General features: G+C 39.8%; 1 protein-coding gene across 2 annotated transcripts in view; it reads left to right on the top strand.

Annotated features, from left to right (window-relative positions):
- Positions 1–69: 69 nt before the first annotated feature.
- The window catches only part of LOC123977056 (retinoic acid receptor beta-like), a 182,034-nt gene continuing 157,646 nt past the window's right edge, over positions 70–24,457 (top strand). For both annotated transcript variants that reach the window (XM_046059524.1, XM_046059523.1), the window contains exons 1-2: positions 70–282; positions 13,940–14,088. In XM_046059524.1, coding sequence (XP_045915480.1) covers positions 126–282; positions 13,940–14,088 — 306 coding nt within the window. In that variant the 5' untranslated portion in view covers positions 70–125. The remainder of the gene's footprint in view (positions 283–13,939; positions 14,089–24,457) is intronic.

Raw genomic sequence — 24,457 nt, forward strand, 5'->3', positions numbered from 1 at the left:
AGAGAAGGGGGAGGAGGAGGAGGGGGGGGGGGGGGGATACATCGGAGTTTGATGGAGTTGTGTGCGCTCATGCCGGTGATTTTTATCCATAACGCACAAGACTAGTTGAACGACGCGCCGTCATCATGTTTGACTGCATGGACGTGCTGGCCGTGAGTCCCGGGCAGATGCTGGATTTCTACACGTCCGGCCCGTCCTCCTGCATGCTGCAGGAGAAGGCTCTGAAAGCCTGCATCAGCGGACTGGCGCACAGAGAGTGGCAGCACCGCCGGAGCGCACACTGTAGGTCCAACTTCTCATCACCTGTTAATATTGTTGCTGTTGTGATTATTGCCTCACTCAGAGCTGTGAGGATGAGCCAGTGCAGGCTGAGTCCATGACATGATTCACAACAAACTGCCATAAACGGCCTCCAGGTCTGATAATTACTGAAGAACTAGTGTCTTATTTTGCTCAATTAAAATGAGAGAAATTAGGGAACTGTTCTTTGAGAGTTGCAGGAAAACAGGGCGCTTCATAGAAATATCATGGGAGTAGCAGGCTCATTCTTAGTAAACACACAGGGAGAACATTTTTGGAGCAGCTCAGTGACATGATAAAGTGTAATTTCCTGGTGCTTGTCTGATAAAAACAAGTTTGTTTTGATGTTAGATTCCGCAGAAAACTCATCCGGAACCTTCTCCCAAACGCCATATTTCACTCCTACTGTGCGCCCTCATAAATTCTCAGCAGTGGAAGCATCTCCGACCTGCTGATGTATGGCTTGTCTCAGATCAGTTCAGTTCAGAGAGCAGCAGGCTGGAGGAATGCAGAGAGTAAACACAGGCGGCGTTTCCACACCTCCTCTCCGGCCGCACATGACAGGAGGGGCGGCCTGACGAGCCGCGACCTGCGCTCTCTGACACTGATTTAGACAAATGACCCCGCGGACTTTTCAACAAGATTAGCGGGGTTGCTATCGGAACATGTCAACCTCTTGCGTTTTTAACTGGGCAAGGTTGATAGATGGACTGCTGCTAGTTTTTGTCCAGGAGACTAAGTGGGTGTTATAAGGGCAGCTGCATTCCAGGAATTTTAGAACTGATTTCTTCTTTTTGCAAAAAATAGAAGGAGAAATAGCCTAAATATCTAATCAAAATAACATTTGGAAGACACTCTAATAAAATGGTGACCATAAGGCATTAAAGGACAGGATAAAATAATAATAATTAGTATTATAAAAATAGCCCCCAAAATGCATGGTGGTAAAAGCTTTGTAGGGCAACTAAATATTTATGACATGATGTGAAAATAAAATGATTTCTGTAATTATATAAATGACTAATGTAGTTACCCAGCTACCCCTAAATTGTAAAATATGTCTGGTCATCTTCAGATCAGGGTCATTTTCGTCCACTAACTGGGCACTTGTCAGTGTTTGTTTTTCACCCTACTGCTGCTCTGTGATTTGTGCTCATCTGATAACGACCAGCATCCAGCTGTTATTCTTCAGGAAGTGTTTGCTCAAGGGCACTCAGTCAAAAGAGGCTCTTATCAGTGAAAGCGCAAAAATGACAGCTGCCACCTTTAACCTGAGCTGCCTCCACTCCAGTTCAGGCTCTGATGAAAAGGTCTCTGATAGCAACATTTGTGTCAGAAAATAGAGACAAACGGCCATCAGAAGTTCCAGGAGTGAAAAGTGGCATCTTTAAATTGCTTTTGTCCAAGAAATAGTCCAAAATCCAAATAAATTCAAATAACTAGTGATTTGGTCAGAGAAAGCTCATAATTTCCGCATGTAGGAGGAACCAGCAAATTGCAAGACAATTTTGCATGAAAAAGTATTTAAAACGATTAATTAGAAAAATTGCTGCCATGGAGTTTTTTGGCAGTGCACTTGTTGAATAATCATCTTATCCTTTCAACTTTTAATGTCAATAATAATAATACAGCAGTGAGATGAGATCATTTCTGACTTAGGGCAATCAAGATGTTAAACTTGTTGATGTTGTATGTGAAAATAATATAAAGGGTGGGGAAGTTATTTCTTTATCTTTAAAGAGTGTACAGCCAGACTTCAATAAATGTGTAAAAATGTAGAAACATTTAAAACACATTTAAAAAAAAAATTCAAACCAAAGAAAGTGACGCTTTAGGACAGGGCTGTAGTTAGAATTTTGTTTTTGAAACACTGAGGTCATAAGTCCCCCAGTAAACCTGTCCATCGCCTCAGAAAGGTTTGGCCAGACATCCAAAAGAAAGCCTTCCATTTTTTACTCTTATTTGGATATTTTCTTTTCAATTTCCACCAAGTGTTAAACTTTATTATTATTATATTATTATATTGGCATTATTGCCATTTTAAATTCCTAACATGAATGTATACGTGCTGCTTCTCCACACTAGTTTCAGTTGTCATAGAATTACCATTAATCCTCAGAAGTTCACATGTCCATTACTGCTCCTAACATCCAAGCCAAGCAGAAACATGAAATTATTGTCAAAGGTAAGGACTAGATGATTATACCTTGGAAATGGCCTTAACAATTGACAACAATTGACTTAGACAATACTGAGGTCAAGACCAGATTCCTCCATGCTACCCGCACCCCCCTCAGAAAATCTTCTTCTTCTTCTTCTTCTTCTTTTTTTACATAAAGGTCAAAGTGCTGCCTTCTCCAAACTGAGTAATTTACTGGTGAAGAAACACTCAGACTTTCTACTTTCGTGTCCTTGTGTTAAGGACTTAATAAGTAAGTAACTTTCCATAACCCGTCAAATAATAAAAGCGGGACAATAAGGTGTTTTGATTCACCAAGCAATTGGACAATCAGTGGCCTTTAAGAGATGTCCTCACACAGGCCTTTTAAGACGAAACTCGTGAAGCGCTAAAAGGGACAAAAGAAGCTACTGTTGATTTTCTTTTTACGTTTTCTCACGATGAAGTCGTCCTCGGCCCGTAAAGCTGCACGGTGGCCTTTTGTGCTGTCAGACAGGACACCCCTGCCCTTTTCCTGTTTGAATAAGGCACTGTTTAAATTAGACTTTGATTTGAGAAAGCCTCTCCCAGGGTCATTGAAATCTTGGTTTATTAATTTATTTGTTCAGGAGAATGTAAACCTCCTGGGTGTTAATTAGCTGCATTGACGAAGAGCCGACCATTAATGCACTTCCTTTTCCAGTTTAGATGGTAATTAAGAATGATCAAGGACCTTCTTTACACAGATAAAATGGGTTTGCGGCTGAGGCACCGCTGCACATGATACCCACGCCGTATAAAGAAACAAATGAATTTCACATTAAAAGCATCAAGTCATTTTATCTCATCAAAACAAATCCAAAAACCATTAGACAAATAAGTGGTAATGTGATCGCCTATAAACACTGCTGCTATTGTGACTTAAAAAGACAGAGTGTGATGTTCCAGCATGATATGTGTTCTACAGCTGATGTGTGTTATGGGATAATTGGGGACTTTTTGTCTTCAAGGCTGAAGTGCCTCTGATATGGACATAAAAGGCCATTAGCACAGCTTGCACACCAAGCTAATTTAGTGGGCGTGTGAAATGAAAGGCGGATGGGGGGGAATAAAAAGGGATGTACAACAGTGAAATGAAAGGAGAGCTCTCTGATGCCAGTGATGGTTAATCGACATGATTAGGACAGTGTTAGGGTCCCACCAGGGTTACCCTGATACTGTGACTATGCAATAATACTGGCCTTTTAATAAATATCAAATACTGTATCTGCTAAAGGCTCCTGCTTGACCACAGCTGCGGAAAAAAGGCACCTTTATTTCTTACAGAACAACTCATTTAAGAGTCATGTTTCATAGATTCATAGCTGTAGACTTTAAAAAGCCACTTTGAACAGCACGTTTCAACAACAAGGCAATTCAAAGTGCTTAACACAAGTCAGAGCCTTAAAGGCAATAGAAAGAAATAATAAAATTGAAAAAAGCTAAATCATTTCACTGCAGTGTAAGGTATGGATAAAGATTTTATTTGAAAGAGATTCCATTGAATTTAATTAGCGGTACACAAAGATAGTGTAATAATAAACAGATATAAGATATGTGTTTATTAATGTACAGTACTGTATTGACACTATTGACAACTTCTACAGTATAAATATAGTCTTTTGCTATATTGTCATTCATTAGCAGTCTTCAGTGATGACAAATACATCAACAGACACGTAAAAATTATGTGTGCTTACATGTTAAATGTTTAAATACTGCTTCTAAATGATGAACAGGGGGCTAAAGTAAAGTCCCGTCAGAAAAGTTTTAAGCCATACTTTGAAAGGCCAAGCAAGTTTATTTGTATAGCACATTTCAACAACAAGGTAATTCAAAGTGCTTTAGACAGAAAGACAGAAGAGTAGACCCACTTTCTGGGAGTTTGCTCCAGATATGTGGTGCGTAAAAAGCGAATGCTGGAGACAGTAAGCAGACGTGTGACCCAGACCAGCTGAGAGGTCTGGACGGGTTAAGACCGTAGCAGCAGATCAGAAGTGTATTTTGGCTCCAAACCATTCAGCGCTTTATAAACTAGCAGTTTGGAAGCTTTAACGCACAGGAAGCCAGTGAAAAGATCTAAGAACTAGACTGATGTATTCCACTCTCTTGGTTTCAGTGTGGACTCTGGCAGCAGCGGTCTGAATCGGCTGCAGCTGTGTGAGAGACCTGTAAAGACACGCTTACAGCAGTCGAGCCTGTTGAAGATTAAAGCACGAACACGTTTATGTCGCACTAGGCTGATTCTGTAATTGTCTTAATGAGGATATTGAAATATCCATAGCGGAGAGTTGATATCGTCCATAACGAAACATTTCTGACTTGGGTTGTGGAATTTTTGCATTATGGATTCAAGATGAACACTGACTGCTCATCATTCTTCAGTGGTACCAAAAACAATAATTTAGAGTTTTGAAAATTTTTTGAATATTTGAATGAAACAATCAAATACCAAGTCAGCTATGGATGCTATATGATGGAGTTGCTGCTTAACATCAGCTGCAGAAAAACCTGTCTAATGTTATCTTCTTTTTACGTTTTAATGAATTAATTCAAACCGTTAAAGTGCCTTAAACTTCTTTAACACTGACTGAATTAAATCAAGCTATGTAATCAAGCAATCAGGAATTAAAACTGTGGAAAATACGGCAACATTTTGGGCTTGATTCTGGTCTTTGGTTTGTACACATTTGCCTTAACTTTAATATAGAACGTTTAAGGGGTGTTTTAATGTGTGGAGGTAAAGGTTTGTGCTCACTAGCAAATGTGAGGCAAAATTATAAATCTGACCTCAGACTCATAAGGTCTGAATAGCTGTTATCCAAGCCTTTTAAAAGATGCTAAACCTATTTTTCCAGTAGAGTTTGATCTTAAATGCTTTTGGCATAAAATAATACAATTTCAAAGATTGTGAATACCAGCAGGAATATTGTCAAAATTATGTTTTTTAGATCTAAAAAAATGTTTTTTAGATCTAAAAATATCAGCCTACATAAGCAAAAAATTGTATTTCTCTCTCTCTCTCTCTCTCAATATATATATATATATATATATATATATATATATATATATATATATATATTGTTCTCTACTGTACTGGAAAATTATTCACAGTATGTGTATTTTTCAATTTTCTTGGTGTACGTCTCCCTCAGCTGACACATTCTGATTGTTGAATGGATATTTTCTCTCGTTTGCCACACCCATCCCCGAGCTCCCAGCGTCAGTTGTTTTGACTGTTTTCTAGCCGACACCAGAATCCAGTTACTACTTAAAGTGCTAGCAGGGGGAGAATAAAATCATACAGGCGCTGTGCTTTTAAGGCCACAAATTCCTTCGAATTAAAGAGAAACCTCTCGAATTTCAACAACCTTATTTTTTCCCCCATGTTCCTTCCCTGGGTTTCGACCTTGTCATCTGCTTTTATGGCAGTCTTAGTTTCTCGGGCAGTTTTCATGAAAGCTTTGAAGAGGCTTGCACCTGTTGTGTTTGGCGCTGCCGCCGCCGCTGCCTCCCTTCAATGTGTAGTTTAACCTCGGCGCTGCATTCACCCCGGGGTCGCTGTGAGGTCACAGAGGGGGCTAAAAGGAGGGGTTGGGGGAAGATTTTGGTCACATGACTGCCTGGGAATATCTAAACCCAAACACTATTTTATTTCTTTATTTATTTGACATGGAGCACGTATAATATAATACTTCAAATCCGATGCAGTATACAGAGTAGCTAAAAGCCAATTTTCACCCCCATTCCCTGGTCAGGTGAACAGAAATACTGTCACATAATAATATATTGTCAGTACATAAAATCTAGAAGTACAGTAAGTTGGGAGTCTTTTTTGTATCAAATGAAGAATAGATTTCGAAGCCCTATGAAAAGCAGATCCTCATCTCTCCCCACCGCTCTCCTCCTCCATTTCCCCAGCAGACATGAAGGCAAGTGACTGTTCCTCTTTGTTATTTTCTTTTCCTTGAGTGTTTAAAGCTCTTGTAAATATCCCTCTCTGTAAAACGCACTGGACAGCAGCGCAAAGCTGCTTCTAATTTGGTGTACTTTGGGTGAACTTTGACCATTTCCTCTGACTGGGCCTGCTGTATGTGAGCTATGCGCTCGGTGCTCCTGCAGAGAAAACCTGGAGGAAAAACACTTCCAGACTGGAAGGAGTGTGAGCTGAGTAGAGGAGCAGAGGGGCTGGATCCACCGACTGAGAGTAATATTCCTCTAATCCTCCCAGGCCATGCCCACCGCTCCACACCCAAATCACCGCAGCTTTTTCCTTAACACAAACCAAACACACTGATTCCCCGAGGAGTTTCAGGAAATGCTTCTCTTTCCCATCCCCCCTCTTCTTTTTGCTCTTTTTCTCTCATTGTACCTGTTTCTGGTGCACTGTTAAAATCTGTCATAATTCAGTCACTGCAATTTATGGTTCTTGCTTTCAATTGATTTTTATTTCGATGATAATTAAGCGCTAGATTTTAAGTGCACCTTTTCCTTCCATTATCTGCAGCAGAAATTCAGCTTTGTCCTAATTTCGAATGCGGCATCATTGTGTTAAATTGCCTGTGTGCAGCGACAGACTTTGCTTCAGGTTCTTTGCCATCTGTTGGTCATGTGGACCATGTGGGGAGAGTTTTACATGTCAGTGGTTTTCAGACTGGTGGAACTGGATATAAGGACGTAGAGGGCACAGAGTGGATAGATGACACTGCTGATTATTTCTATATTAGCTACACGTAACCTCACATCCTACCTCACTGCTCATTTTGGGCATCAGAATCAGAGTTTGGGTTTTTTAAGCTGACTGTGACGCCCTGTGTATATTTTTTGAGGGTCGCTGCCAACAGCCCATAGACAGTTTACTGCTAATGCCGCTAAACTATGGCATTAGATTTGTGTCTCATTCTGACCGTGCAATGCAAGTTTTCTTGCACACACCTACGTAGATTATATTTTGTAGATAAATTATTATCACACTCAATTTAGTAATAACATTGTACTCCTCAAGTTAATTGCTGAGAACTAGGAACATTTCAACATTGCTACAAAAAGAAGTCAGAGAGGTCAGATGACCAGACAGGTTGTCAACTAACTCCAGGTTAGACAGGTTATACAGCCAACGGGTCAAATTTACCCTCTTTGTTTCAATGTAATTTTCAAGTCCCCCAGTCTTGGACTTTTCCTAAAAGCGTGTTATGTAGCACCCCCTATTGTTAAAAAATGTCAAGATAAAGCCAGATTTAAAAAAATGGGCATTTATACCTATAAGCGCCAGCAGGTAAAATTTACCCCTATAGAGAATACAGTCATTTTAGCGGTGTTCATTTCGCACGTTTAGATAAACATTCTATGTTGCCATTGGCAACGCCTTTTCCACTACGGGCATTACACTTGCTCAGCACAGTGAGTGAAGGAGAGTCTGACAGTGGGGGCGATGTGTCCTAGGTTGATTCTGCACCTGACGGGTCATTATCTGACAGCGATCCACTTGTATGAAGTAAACATGCATAAAAGCCGCTGCTCATAGGTTTTGTGTTGCTACATGATCATCAAAACTAATGCTGCAGTAGCTAAGTTTTCCCCTGTGATAGAGGTTTGTTCTGTGGTCCCTTCAAGAGAGCGTGCGGCTCCCTCCTGCACTTTTTGATCGGCCATAACTTTTCCAATGCTATGTAGGCTATTCTTTAGTAAAAGTGATCATTATACATTTTTCCTTAGGGTAAAAATCTACTATGAGTTTTGGAATTGATAATAATAATTTCTTTTGAATAAATAGCCCACTTTTATTTGGACTTTCAAACGTTTGTAGCGTGTTACTCTCTGGATGCCCGATGGAGTCCGAAAAAACAAGCAGAACAGTAAGAACTAGCCGACATTATGAGGCTGTTATTATCACCGCCTATAAAACACTACAACAGTTAAACAGTAAATTGTATGCTGCGTTTAAATTCAAGCTGTGTTTAGAATATAACTAGGCTATAACATCTATAACAGCGGCGAGTGGATGACATCAAAAGAGCCACCACGTGCCCTTCACAGATGCGCAGCGCAAGCGATCGACTTGCACGGTGAAGACAATGAATAATATAGACTGTAAGGGATAGAGGACAAAATCATCAGTCCTCTTTCTGTGCAAAAATGCTTTCTACAGTTCAGGTAGAGCTGATAGAAGTGATGGCCAAAGCGAAGGAAATAAGATCCCAGCTGAGATAAACCAAAATGATATACAGCTTTTGTTGAACAGCAATTTCTGTAGCTGGGGCGGCTGGCCAATATACAGTGATCAGGAGCTGCCCTCCTACAAAAAAATAATAATACATTTAATTTAGTATTATCATATTGTCATCCATATATGTTTTATATTTATAATTTCAATGTATATCACAGTCTAAGTGGAGTTGCAGCATAAAGTAATGTTCTAGTGAGTACAGACAATTTTGGGCAATTTCAGTCTGGTTGAGAATCACCGAGATCGCTCTCTTAGATTTTCATGTTAAGGAATAGTATGGCAGTCCCCACCTGGACGAAAATGCACCAGCTGCCGCTGCCAAGAAGATACCAGTCATCGTGTCAGTGAACTGACTTAGTGATGTAATGTCAGCTACACAGCCATGTCTAGCTACAGTTTGCCAATACAAGGCAACATTAGCCACAATAAAGCTCTGCTCATACAAGACCAAGTAAAGTTTTAGCAGCAAAACCCCCATATTGAGTTGTATTGAACTGACAAATGGTGCATTTTAATGCTCATGATATATTGTCTCAGTTTAATATTGAAACCGTGGTGAATGTTACGGCACATGATTGACTTGATCTGAGTCACACAGTGCCTTTATCAGATCAAGACATGATGAGATTATCAGATCGTGTCTTAATGTTATCAGTCGAAACAAAGTCTAATTTGAGAGCAATGTTTTGCAATTCACAAATGTTTTCATCAGCTGTGTTTCTCTTGAGTTTATCCTTCATACATACATAGTATTAGCATAAGTGTCATGGCTGATACTTAAAAGAGAACCAGTATTGGCCATGTATATCGGTGTGCTCCTAGTGTCTGTAGGCTCAGTCCCTGTGGACGGGCCAATCAGAGGAACTGTTTTCTCTTGTGTTTCCCCTCATTCTGCCCGCAGCCTCCAGCAAGGAGTGTGTGCTTTCCTGTTTGACCCCAGCAGCAGGTTCAGCCAGAGGCTAAAGGTTCAGCAGCTGAACGAAGCCACAGATTTTTCTCTGCCTGCTCTTAAGCCAGACTCGTGGTACGCTCTTGTCTGTCACCAGCCTTTATTCCTCCAATGGAGCTTTCTGTGTATGTTAACATGCAGGGAAGTCGACTCAAAGTTTAATCACGCAGAAAATGGAAAAGGGCTCCCCTGCACCTGATAGGGCCTATACAGTACACCACCATACAGGTAGCCATTGACCACCCCCTCCTTCCTCCTCCTCACGCACACACACACACACACACACACACACACACTGAGGGGTGTAATGAATCTACGTTTATGCGTCCCATCTGTCTGCAGGTGGTCACACTGCCTCCCAGATGCAGCCATGAGTTTCAAATAGGCAGCAGGGCTGAATTGTTGGCACTGCCTTTCCTCAGTATGGGACTACCCAGCCGTCACAAATGCTCCAAAGGCATATCAGCAGCAAAAGTATTTTTCCTCTAGATGTATGTTAAAGTGTGCCGCACCACCTGGGGAAGGCTAATATACATTGTTTTTGTGCTCCAGTAGTCATATATCCTCATCATCATCTCAGGTGAACACCTTGTTTCACCTCTTACATGTTTGATTCAGGGTGGTCTGTGATATTACGGTGTGGTCTCCCTGTCGAGATGGGAGAGAGGGATGAATTTAGCTTGTGGGTAAAATGAACCACTTCTTTCATCTAAGCAACCATACACACAATGAATTATAAAATCAGAGATTTGGGAATTAAGGATTATCCTAAATCAGTGATGGGGGAGGGCACATGAATGAAGCTCTACATAACAATTAGCTGACGTTTTTATCCAAAGCAGTTTACAGTTGCTTTATACATCAGAGGTCACACACCTCTGGAGCAACTAGGGGTTAAGTGTCTTGCTCTAGGACACATTGGTAGATGTGTTACAGTGGGGAGTTGAACCTGAATCCCCCACACCAAAGGCATGCGTCTTATCCACTGCACCATCAGCATGTACCCTAGGCAAAATAATCCTTCTAACAAGGCTGGGTTTGGAACATTAGCACTCTGTTACAGTCTAAAATGTGTGCATGGCACTGAGTATTGGAAAGTGTAAAGAACCCAAAGCATGGGGTGTCTGGTCAGATTTGTAGTCCAGTTTACTCATTCTTTTATAAGATAGTTGGTGATTTAAATCATAATTTGCCAATTTTGTAACCCATTCACTCTTATCCGCTGGGTGGTTTGATAGCTTTACGAAATCAAAAACGTAGAGTGCAAATGCAACCAGGAAGCATTAGAAATGGACTCAAAACAAACTGTTCCAGTTACTCTACTTCGGACATTTTGACAGAGGCTGATTTACATGTAAACCCATGAAAATTGAGACACATTTGATTCAGATTTGTGATCTGGCCAACATACATATACATACACATACATATACTGTATGTGTCTCACAGTATACGTGTAAGTGTAAAGAAAAGACTATAAAATTGCTGATGACAAGTGTGGCATTTGGTTTGATGACAGATTTTATAGAAAATGCTTTTTTGTTACTTAAAGTTAGGTTTTGAAAAGAAGTTGTTTTAGTATCAGTACCAAAACTCCAAACCAGCTTGTACTTGTATTAGTTATATGCAGGCATAGATGGACAAAATGGAATAGCATCTATTTTCCATCTTCCCCCCTATCAGATGGCCTTGTGTTTCAGACCACTGGCTTTCCTCCAGTGTGGTGTCTCACCATACATCTGCTTTATGGGAAAGCTGCTATTGAATGCTCTCTGCCAGCAACAAGGGGAACCATTTGGAGCATTTGGAGCAATGAAATGACCTCACAATGAAAACAAATGTCTGTCTGTCTGTCTGTCCTCATCAATGAAACCAGGTCGCACTGCAGCTGTTTAAAGAACGGAGAAATATGGCTGACTTCCCCTATTGAAGTTTGTTTACTCTCAGATGAATACCACTTGAAATTCAAACCAGCAAACATTTCTAAATCCCAACGCAGCACCATTATGTCAGCTTTATGCAAGTCTACTTAAAGATTCTGCAGAACTTTTAAGCAGTTGATGCCGTCACTGTTTCATAACGAGTCGCAGACTTCTCCTTGCACCTTGCCCAAACTGCTCCTCAAATCCAGATAAGAGTGAGAATCGATAGATAGCGAGAGTATAAATCATCTCAATTTAATTAACCTTGGTGGTCATCTTACTATCCATCCCTTATTACAGAGGTAACATATCCTCACATACAGCCCTGTATGTGCCGCAGACTTGGTAAGTCTTCCCTGGAGCCACTGAAGTTGCCAAATGCAAAGCTGGAAATTTGACATGCGCAAAAAGTCACACAGGGTGAATGTAGCGGAAGATTAGATTAAACCGCCAGGGAATTCCATGCAAGGACGAGGGTCCAGTAATTATAAGAGCGTGTCCCTTACAATCAGTAATTGAGTTTACTTTGATGAAGTACGGAAGAAAGCAATCTAATCAGCAGAGATGCTGGAGAGACTGTTCTCCATTTTCTATGCAGACGGGTTGTGTGTATGTGGACAGTGGTTTGGTCTCTGCAGAAATTCAAAGTACATTTTCACTTCAAGGTGCTAAGTGTGTTATGATTCTTGATGTGCTATTAGTGCTTTTTTTATCTGCAAATTACGAGCACATCTCCCATAAACACGTCTTTTTAATGTCTCCTACCTGCTGGTTTAGACTGGTTTAAGAAAAATATAAGTAGTTTGTTTTTCCCCCCAGTGGCCTGTCAATACTTCTTACATGTGTCTTTGCCAGAAAGATTTCACTTGATTTGTGCCACAGAAACAGTGCCCACTTCTTGTTCCATGCTGTAAAACGGTTCAACAGATTTACAGCTAAATCTTACCTGGTGGTTACATTGCAAAATGTGCAGGGCCTATATTGGGTATGCAATACCTTTATTTAACTAAAAATACCCTGCAGAGTTTTTGACACTAGTAGCACTAAGAAGCAATGTTCCTACAAGTGGGTCCTTGTTGTTTCTTTGTAATGTGCACAAGGACACATTTACACGCAGTCCTGCTACAGGTTACATACCATTCTACTGGTCGACAGGTGGTAGCAGTAATGTAAAGAGGCATTCCAATGTGCCAACAAAGACAGTGAAGTGGATTACTGCTAACAAGCAATCATGGATGTCAACAATCAAATTGGTTTTGCATCTTTCAGCCACCCACCTTCTTAGCAGATTTTATTTTGTTGCCTCAGGGCAGCGGTTTGCACTAATCCAATATTTTCTCAACATTTATTAGGAAAATCAAGAGAGAACTTGTACTCTTTTTAATTTCTTGAAATCTGGCCCCTTTCTCTTTTCCCAGATTTGCAGAGTTCCTGTGCCATGTAGGATTTGAATGAGAATGAAAACTAGCCTGACTGCATAACGTTGCCCTGAGGCAAGAAAAACAAAAATACATTTTAAATAAATATTTGACCACAAAATAAAAAAAAGGGTTCCTTAGATGTTGCTACACAAGCACATATTGTTTTTAGTGTTGTTGTTAGTGTCTAAATATCCAAAATAATGAAATTTAACTTAGCCTTCACTCACACCACATGCTCATGTCGATTGTCTCCCCCCCCCCCTTTCTGTGTGGGTAGCTGTGAGAACCAAAATAAGATTCTGTTGCCTGAGGGCATTAGATAAAATGTTAGAAAAAGCCACTCTTGCGGCTGTGTGAGTGCTTGACATGCTAACATGCACTCAATGGCAATGCTGACACATTTATTAGGTAATGCTCACCATCTTAGTTTAGCGTGTTAGCATGCTAACTTTTGCAAATTGTACCTGTTTCAAACCAAGAATTTCCCATTTAAAGCTCCATTAAACTCCTTATATCAGGCTACATTTGCATTTTGTTACACATTAATCAGATTGTACTTGAACCAGGACAAGTGGGTGTAACTATCGTAGTGGGAGGCACCTTCTGATTAGTCTCAACCTGCCAGCACCAAACCACACATTTAGTGAAATGAACAAACAGGGGACATTCCAGCAATCTGATTTTGTTCCCCTTTGGCATTTTTATAGGAACCTATTCCATCCAGGAATATGTGTGTAACAGCGTTCGTCCTTTATTTTTTAGAGACTTAGAGAAAACAGTTGAGGTGAGGCAGTTTTGAATCATATCTTGTTTCCTGGTTTTAAATGTAAATATATTTTTCTAGTTCCAGATGTCTAAATTAATCATTCAGTAATTTGAAATAAAAACCTCTCCATCTTCTTCTCTTGTTTGCATTCCCTGCAGCCATTGAAACGCAGAGCACCAGTTCTGAGGAGCTCGTCCCCAGCCCGCCATCCCCGCCGCCCCCACCCAGAGTCTACAAGCCCTGCTTCGTCTGCCAGGACAAGTCCTCTGGATACCACTATGGTGTCAGTGCTTGTGAGGGCTGCAAGGTAGGACCTCCTCAGACTAATGCCGGGATCAGATGTAATAGCGGCCCGGATGAAAATTGGCCATTTTATCCCATTTAGTGTATCATCATGGACAACAACCGATGCTACATCTGGGACACCTCGTGACGTCCTGACAAATGTTTTTTTGCTTTCCACTACAAATTCCATGACATGTTCCATGACATTGACTGACAGAGTGCTCTTCCGCACACAGCTGTAAACACTGTGAAGTGAAAATGAAAGAGGATGTTGTGAGTGCTGCTAGGTGGAACTGTGAAACAGAGGAAATGTCAGTCTTATTTTTTTTTTTTTTTAGGCTTTTCCAAACGCGCACGTTGTGAAAGATGTCACGCTGTGATTGGTCAGTCACAGTAAGAATTCATGACTATATTTGCCTAACCTGACACAGTGACGATCTTTAATTAAAAATCTCTAATTGAAATAGTTGTTAAGTCACTGTCTAACACCGAATGAGGTTACTCAGAGGGGCTATATTTAGTTTTTAAATTAAATAAATCACTTTTTTATTGCCTGTGTATGAACGGGTTGTTACCCCACATAAAAATGAACCATTTGCAGACTTTCTCGTTTGTGTATGACAGCCTGTATGCTGCCTCTGGGTCGGATTATCCAGGAATTCCATTGGCTTACGTACGCTGTGACGTTCAAGTGCGCTACTCATTCTGCAAAGAATCACTCTAAACAGCGACAGTGCAGCCAACGAAACGGAGTCCAAAATATAAAATTTAATTTTGTATTTTAGTTTAAATGTTCAAATTACATAATGTTCACTTGTCGGCTAATGTGCAAAATACTATAGTTGTACGGCTTGCCACGTTACTTCACTAGCTAACGCAATCCAAATTACTATTCTATGTACCGGTATTATGTCCAAGTGTTGATTTTAGCCTGCAAGAAAAGATGTGAGGGTTTTAGCTATGCTGAAAATGGTAAACTGTAATTAAATGGTAATAGTAAGTAACTGCAAAGAATAAAAAAGTCTGTTTTCAAGTATACTTCGAAATAGAAGGTTCTTTAGAGAGACCCATTTCGGTACAGTAATGTTACTACGGTCTAACTGCATTAAAAGCATTTAACTGGCTAAACCCAAGCTGACTTTTATTATGAAGTAGACACAGGAAATGCAATGTGTTATCAGTGGGATTAGCACTGACTGCTATCGTTCATCAAACATGTGTCTACAAAACAAGATAACAGTCTTTTTCACAATTTTCTGACAGCAGATCAGTTTGAAATATTGCAGAGAGAGTCAGGAGCAGCGACAGTAAGAGAGAAAGAGCTGCAGGCGACAGGCTGCACACAATTTCTCAGCGAGCTAACCAACTCCTTTCACTGTGGCCTGCTGTTCACAGACTCCTGCTGTGCGCAGCATAAAATCAGATCACTGTTGCTCACAGAATGATGGAACAAGGCCAATTACTGCCCGACTTCTTTATTAAAACGACAACAGTTTGTTTAGCTGCTCCCACAATTCAGGGACCTGTAGAATGAAACCGTACTTGCTGTTGGGCCCACCACCAGTAACCACCGGGGCCAAATCAACCAGGAAATCTTAAGGATTACAACTTAAAGAGACAGTTTGAAGCTGGTATAAGTGACATGCAGTATTTTGTCTCGGTGACACTGAGACAAAGAGCATTTCACCCAGAGTAGTTTGTGGCATGTGAGTAAGTGGTTTTCACACACCATTTCACCTTTTCGAGTCGAGTCGCTCAGCACCTTTGGTTTCTTCATGGTTTTTTTGTACATTCCACATAGCATTGTTGGTTTCAGTGTCGACCTTGGAAATAATAGTTTTACAAAACAAACAATTCCAGTTTGAGGTCCACTTCCTAGCTTTTTTTTTCTCAATCTGAGCTTGAATTGAGATTTTTTTGTCAAACTGGTAATTCCAAGTGCAACACTGAACTTCCGTGCGGAATGTTTGAGTCAGTAGAAACTCACAACAACTACTGAACTCGTGTTTGAACAAATCCACTTGATATTGAGTGTGTAGTACAGGTAAAAGCTCAGGTAAAAAGTTAAGTTTATTTTTCAATTGTCAATGACAATTTGTATTTGTTTATATCGCGTATTTATATTAAGAAATAGACACTTATTGTTATGTGCGTCTCAATAATAATATTGGTATTAGCCCCAAAATCCACTATACTGTAAATTGCCCACAGGGGTGATTGTGAGTGTAGATGGTTGTATTAAAGAAATAATACAGATAGTAAAAGAAATGTTATCAAATCCTTGAATTCATTACACAAATAGCTTTATATTTATTTGCGTTATAATTAAAAAGCAGTGGTGGATGAAGTATTCAGATCTTTTACTTAAGTAAAAATACTAATACTCACTGTAAAAATACTGTTATGAAGTAATACTGCTCTGTAATATGTTACTCTAGTAACAGTATGTATAATCAGAAAAATGGAACAAAAAGTATTAAGTAAAAGTACTCATTCCAGAAATCCTGATACTATTATATTTTATATCATTAGATTATTTTTACTCATGCATTAATGTAAAAGCAGGATTTTACTTATGTAGTTAGTTGAGGTTGAACTATTTTTTATCAGACTGCATTTAATGACTTTTTTCATTATGGATTAATCTGCTGATCAGTGAACAAATGTACTAACTGTAAAACAATACAGATAACATTTTTTAAACTCTTCATTTGTTGTGTGTGTAAAAATAATTTTTGTAAAGTGACTATTGAAGCTGCACGATAAATGTAGTGAAGTAAAAAGTATAATATCTCCCTCTGAGGTGTGGTGGAGTAGAAGTAGGAAGTGGCATGGAAAGAAAATACTCAAGTAAAGTCCAAGCACAGTACTTGAAAAAATGTACTATCCACCACTGTCAAAAAGTTATAAGACTCTGTAACAAAATGAAATGAATACGTGTGGACAAAAGTCTATGAAAGATCACATACAGTATCTTTAAGCCGAGATGTTTGGATTTATTTTCACAGGTTTTTAAATGCCTTGAGCAACACAAACGTAATTCCATTTACATCAATTGTACTGGGAAAGCTGCAGATAACCTAGTCAGGAGAGTACCTCCTCTCAGTCTCTGTCTGCCTTTCTCAAATGTTCTACTTTTAGAAATTCCTTCCAACATCTGCCCTGCCAGCACTTGTCTGTCTTCTTCCACCTACAGCAGCTGTTGCTAGGCAACAGCTCACGCCCGCATGCATAGATATATATAAATAACCACAGGGCCAGTCAGTGGTTAGGCTGCTAAGTAAACTGTACCTTTTAAAGCATAATTAAATGATTCTGTAACATTTTATATGTAAAACTGCTGAAAATTAAAAAGTAAAGCTTTACATTACTTAGTGGCATCAATAAAGGATTACAGTAATACCCTCTTGAGAATTGCAGCCTGTATAATTCCGTCCAAGGCGATGCCATTTTCTCCCATGCAGTCAGACGGTGTGATGTCCTCTCTCCTTCCTGCCTCTGTAATTGAAGCAGTGGTATGCTAGGAATCCTTTGGAGTTTTTGGCCCAGAGGGAGGTGGTGATCAGCTCACTCGCTAGGCTCCGGGTCAAACCAAGTTCTCTGCGGACTCCCATGCCATTTATGTGCATGACCTCTGACCTCGCTGTACTGGCTTTTACAAAAAAATGATGGATGGTTTATCGAGTATTTGGCACATACACACTGACAGATCACTGGATCGTACTGAGAATCCTGAGTGCAGGTTGTGCTTCCCTAACAGATGCACACTGTGAATAAATTGAAATCTGTCAGAGTGCTTCTGAGAATACAGCCAGTGTGGCAGAGTTTCATCTGCTCACTCTACAGCACGCTGATGTAAAAATAGTTCAATTCATGGCAGAATGGCCTTAATTTTTGTAACATCTTGACTCAAGAGGATTAAGCAGCCGAATAGTTTTTTCCCCTGTGTTTTATTTCTGCCTTCATAGCGAAGGCATTGTTGTGTGCAGTGCAAGGGGCAAGCCCCTTCCATTGGATAGATGCAACCATGCATGCTGTACAGCTGTAGGCTTTTAGCCAGCAAGAAGAGCCTTTTACTTCCCGGTGAATGTGCCAATTAGAGCCACAAATAGACTCAAAGACAGATAGAGTGTGTGCTTTGTAGGCTATGTTAATGCGCGTGTGAAGCACTTGTTAAAAAAACTCATGCACATGTAACCGGCTGCCCCCGAGAACGTACTGCACGGTCCTGACTTGAACCGGCGACCTTGGGTACGGGAGGTGGACACGCTGACAAGGAGGCTAAAAACTATGGCCAATAGTGTCGGTCGCCAGTGCGTCTCTTAAGGTGTCGGGGAGTGAGGTTTACTCACTACATAGCCACGCTGGCTTCCGTCACACACATGTAGCAAAATTAATTCACACTGCACAGACGGCCAGTCCCAACTCTGTAAATAACTGATTGTCACATTGGTTAGGTTTTCTCAGCACTCACAGAAACATCAGATCATTAAAATGAATTTAAGACTAATGAGTTTTGAGGTTTTCCCAGGAATGGCAGGTAGGGCCTAAATCCAGGTTTGTATCAATTTGTTTTGTTTTTTTATATACAGCCAACAGACAATATCAGTTAGAAAAACTATTTTACAAAATCAGTTTATTTCATATTCCTGTTCAATACAAATAGACTTATTTATTTCTGTAAATACTTAAATATTTGTACTACACTTGACAAATAAGTAAAATAGTTAAGGTGCTGTACAAACACACATATTTCTTCAGTTTGCAGAACAGGGCTGTGTCTGGCTTGTTCACTCATCCAAAACTCGCTATTTAACACTCAGTAGTTTACTCTATAGTGATATATGTGTATATTGACATTTTTTTTTATCATCAAGAAAGGAGTGCACATGCCATACTTTCTTTGGTTCCATTGCAGTAATTTTGGTCGCACTATATAGAGTAAATAGGGGGTGCTTTCCATTCAGCTAACGTGGCTGGAGGAATTGTATTCGGGGGACGTCCTCATTCTTTGTTGTCATTTTAGGAGACGGCTATTACAAATGACGCACAGAATCTCAGCTGTCAAAATATGTGAAGAAATTTGGGCACAATAAAAACAGACATAAATGTTCAGAATGAAACGTTCAGCCAAATTAGTCTGTGAAAGACCACAGGCTCAGTAAGTCCGGCCTTCTTTTTGTGGTTCAGGCTGATATTATAGGACTGAAACAATAACCTCGCCTGTGCAGCTGTTTAGAACTGTATAGTTTTATATTCCTCCTGAATGGGCCCAGATGCACTTGTAGTAGAACATTAGAGAAAAAGAAGAAAGGAAAAGCCTTTGGGCTTAAGGAAAACAAATAATCTTTTTACGATTCAGATTTTTATTTTATGACATAGTGTGAGGGTTATTCCTGTTCCCACATGTAATTAATCTACAGTATGGCAAATGCAGTGGGTTGCCATCCACATAGGATATACCTGTGGATCCTAGTTTTACGCTCCTCAGAAGCCTCCACTCTCCTCACTTCTCATCTCCTCCTCATTTATCGTCAGTGATGGGGGACCTCGATCAGTTTGTTCTAACTGTTAAATGTCGATTTGTTTCCGTACCATTAGTGTTATCTGCTTGGCTGACAGGCAAGCAAGTGTTTTTATTTTATTTTATTTTTTTAATATGCATTATTTATTATGTTATAAATCAAATGGTTATTTGATTAGTGTAATTTTTTCCCAAATAATGAATAATCCTTAAAACAGAGAAAACAGAAAAAGGTCACATTTGAAAGGCTGGAACCAGAGAATGTTTGATATTTTTGGATGATAAAGGACTTAAACAATTAATCGATAATTAAAATGGTTGTTAATCATTTTTCTGTCATTCCACTTAATATTCCAGCAGGACACCAAATGCACAAACAGCAACAGGAAAAACAGCATTATCACCGTAGTTATTAGTGGCACCTTTAGCAGCGTTTGATTCTGAGTTTTTGTGTTGCCCAGCCTCGGCAGATTTGCTGTGTGGACAGAGCTGATTTGAATTGTTAAAACAGGGTGCAGGCATATGGGCCTCCAGAAGCACATGCATATGCAACAGTTGACAGTTTAATCTGTGTTGACCCAAAGTCAAGAAATCCTCCAAAGTCCTGCCAACCTTCACATTCGGTCACCCTTACACTTCCCGGTCATTTGACATCTTCTGAAAACTCCAGATGAAAACTCCACACAATGTCCCAGTGACTGTGGGACTGACTTAAAGACACCAGAAAGAATGTGATTATGCGTTATCTGAACATGATGTCTGTACCGCTGCCCGTCACTGACTTCCTCTGCTGTTCATTGCAGGGACAAACACACTGTCCACAGATTATTTCTTCGCCAGAAAGTTGTTCTAAAAAACACAGTAAGGTCTGTTGTTGAAATTTTGGCTGAGTAGGTCAGACCTAGTAACATTTACATTAAACTTCAAGTATGGCACAAATCTGAATAAATGTCATCAGGTTCATGTAAAGGTCACAGCAGCACAAGGTTAAATAACAGAGATATTAAAGCTGCACTAAGGAGTATTTTTATACTAACAGTGGATTAAATTACTTTGCGTTTGTGTCAGGGGTCAGTCATGGTGATGAGCGCACTGAGAATTAACACCCAACTCTACTGTTCCCCTCAGTCCTCAGTTCTACAGAGTTTTATAGCCTCTCTCAGCTCATTGTTTTGGTTTTACTACCCACAACTTTACTGTTTTGGTTCATTCTCACCGCTCCCATGGCGGGCAGCTGTTTTCAGTAAAAAAGCTCTGATAAACCCACTGTACACATCCTGCCCAGCACCAAACAGCAGACAAAGTTAATGACTAGCTGGTGAACATAGTGGAGCATTTAGCTGCTAAAGAGACAGATATTTTTGTCAGGAGTTGGTGTAGACCAAGACAGAGCTAAAAGCAGAGCGGATATCAGTCTTCATCGTTATTCATTAGAATTCATCAAGTGGGCAGAAACACGACTCTGAATGAATGATAATGTTGCTCCATAACTTTTGGATGTGAAAATAGGCAACTATTTGCTAACAAGTTGCTAACTTCAAGCTGGTTGTAATGTTTTGTTTAAATCTTGTCCTGCTGTCCCCAGTGGACAAAGACAAAGATACAAAAAAATAATAATTAACCTCTTACCATTTCTGTAAAATTCATGCAAAACGCCTATTCAAGGCATATTCAAAGGCTTCTTTGAAAGATAACACTTTAATACAAGTGTCTAACCCAAAAGTCAGAATCACTATAAGTGCTACTGGAATTTATTAACATGAGTTTAAACCATAGACTGTATATAAGAAAGACGTAGTCATCGTGACGTCACCCGTTGGTTTGTGGACTGCTGTTTTGCTTAGCTAGGTGCAACTGTAACTCACGTTAACTGTCATTTTAACAGGGCTGATAACTTTTTCTAGCGAACAACAGTCTTAAATCTAAATGTACTCACCAGAGAAAGTGAACAGCCAACTCCTAATAAGCTTTTTCAAATGTGCTGGTTAAATTTACACAGCGCCGAGGGTACGAGTCTGCTCTAACCTGATTGACAGGTCGCTATGGTAACTACTTGTCAATCATAGATAATCCCGCCCTGAAACATACTCTGCTTTTTGGTCTATTTTATAATAAATGGGACCATAATTTACTAAATGAACATCATTTTGTATTGAAGAAGACTTGAAACTAGCAACTGAGACCATAAACACATCAGGAAAGTGTTTACTGGGGTACTTATTCAGCTGAGAAGTAGGGTCATTTTCCCATTATTTCTAATGGAGCCGGACTTCTTTTTGCAACCAGAAGAGTCGCCCCCTGCTGGATTTTCAATAGAATGCAGGTTTCAGGGACTTCCGCATTGGCTTCATATTGTAGACCGGAAGCTTCCCGCTTGGTTTAAAAACTAATATATATTAGTATTATATTAGTATATTTTTTTCCTGCTTGAAAATGTTTGCTAACACATGCATGCAGACAGCTGGAGCCAAAGCTTCCCTAGTCCAATTTAAAATTTTATACCAATACCATTATTTTACACAGACTTTTCTAAATGTATGTCTTTATTTTTTTCAAAAACAGCACCACCCCTTGGCATCACTCCGTATTAGCCGGTCGCTTGATGCAGATTGTGTTTTTTTGCTGGTAGATAATGGACTTCCTACTTAAAGCTGGATATCGTTATTTTCAGAATTTTATTGGCTACACGAAGTGCCAGTCATCAGCACTAATGGTTGCAATTGGCTCGGCCTACCCACAAAATAATAAGGACTGGCCCTTCCTTACAGCGCGGGTACCCGTTGGCTGTTGTAGGCTGTGGATGTGACATGCTCCTATTGGTTCGAATTAGGTGTCAGTCGAAAGGTTAGAGTTCAGCGGCTAATTTGAATAAAAGCTACCATAGTTGGTTACATCCAAATCGGAGTTATTACAGTTATAATGACATACGAGCCACGTCTGTGGGATTTATTGATGGAATAATGTATTTTGGACTAAATGTTTTTACTGGATTAGATCGTCTGGACCTTTGACAACGTAACAAGACCATTTTTGTTGGTCGATTAAGTTACTATGAGGCTTCAACGGTGAGTCGCCTCAATTTTGATTGTACTGGTCTGACAGAGGCGCTGATTGTACCCACTGTGCTGATGGTATCTTGAAATGGTTTGCATTGATCGAATCGCGAGGATTTTAGCTTTCAAACTGTGTATCATAAGAGTATGAAGTTAACATAGCAGTTGTGGGCACATAATGAGAGCTGCTGCCAGGACCTGCCAGGACCTGCCAGGACCGGATGGAATGTTAAGAGGTTAAGGCAGCTTTAAACACACTTTCATAAACTGATCACGTCATTATGATCTCAAAGAAAATAAAATCAGTTTAATAACCTGCAGAACACTGTGAATGAGGAAAATCTTCTTATGTCAGAAGAGAAAAGTTTGTACAACTTGATGAAATTATTAAAATCCAGCAAAACACTTTATACACAACATGTGAGCAAATAGAAAATAGTCCCAGAATTAACCTCTTGTATTTATAAGGTTGTGCATTGTTGAGAGAAGGGGTGAGTGTCAGACGCACTTAGGGTGGCTAGCAATACATAGGCTGTCATTTATAAATGTACCTTTCAACCCAGCACTGTTCCAGCAGAGCCACTGCTCCCTCTTATCACCGGGTGCTAAATATCGCAATGTGAGGATAGTATCTCTTTCTGTAGTGGTCCTGTCTTATTTGAATAAAACAATAACAAACGTAATCTAGTAATGCTGCATAGTCCATGCGTGAAAATGCTTATATATCTTTTTTCTTAATGTTCTAAGCCCCACAGGGAACGTCACCCACCTCCATAGTATTTACAGAAATGTCAGTGGCAGATATATTTAAACCTAGACAAGATAAAGCAGAACTATCTGTATGACTAGATACCACTGGAGGTAAGGTTGGGGGATAGAATGGATGCAGAACAGTTTAAAAAATGACGTCTTAACATTGTTTTGCATAAGCCCTGAAATGTCCATAAAAGAAAGACGGCTTGAGTCTGTACGCGCGTCGTCAGCCCTGACAGGCCTTTAGGGACGAAGACAAAACTTTGAGCGGGGAACACTCCTCCCCCTCTCTCTTTTACTTGTTGGGTCCCGAGGCGTTGACACAGCGGGATTAGTTTGATGGAACTGGTTTGACAAGCGGGAGACCATAACCTCTTTGAATAAAACACAATTCAGAATGCTCACACTGGAAAAGAAACACTCCTCTCTCTGAACCACCAGCCTTCACTGCTCTCTGTTTTTCCTCCTCAAACCCACAGGCAGGGATGGAATGGATGAATAAACTCACCTACGAATCTTGACAAACCAGAATTCTTTTGATGGAATGTTTCATTATTCTCAGGAAAACACTTGTAGCACTTGAAGCAGCCCAGCATATTTGATGAAGTTTATGTACATGTATGATTTTTGCCATTTCTGGGTTGTATCCACATGGCTGAATGCACCTATTTTAAGTCGCTTTGGATAAAAGTGTCAGCTGAATAAATATAATTTAATATAATGTAAATTCTTACTTTAGACATACACTTAAATAATAGGCATGTATCAAAAATAATGCACCCTCCACCATCCACATACAAAATAGCAATGATAAATATATTGTAAAATGTAAACTTCCACACTTGCTTTAAATCAGATAGAGTGTGTAAGATCTGAGCTGAGTGTTACATACCAATGTGGCAAAGAGAATGAAAATGTCAGACAGGGAATTTAGGTGACATTTTATTTTTATTTTGCATCACAGGTCGGAACAGACTTCCATAGATCTACATTTTACACGATGCATTAAAAGAACTGCATGAATCAGAACTAGAACCATCTGGCTCAGTAAAAAATACGAA

This window comes from Micropterus dolomieu, linkage group LG09, assembly GCF_021292245.1.
Source record: "Micropterus dolomieu isolate WLL.071019.BEF.003 ecotype Adirondacks linkage group LG09, ASM2129224v1, whole genome shotgun sequence".
NCBI lineage: Eukaryota > Metazoa > Chordata > Actinopteri > Centrarchiformes > Centrarchidae > Micropterus > Micropterus dolomieu.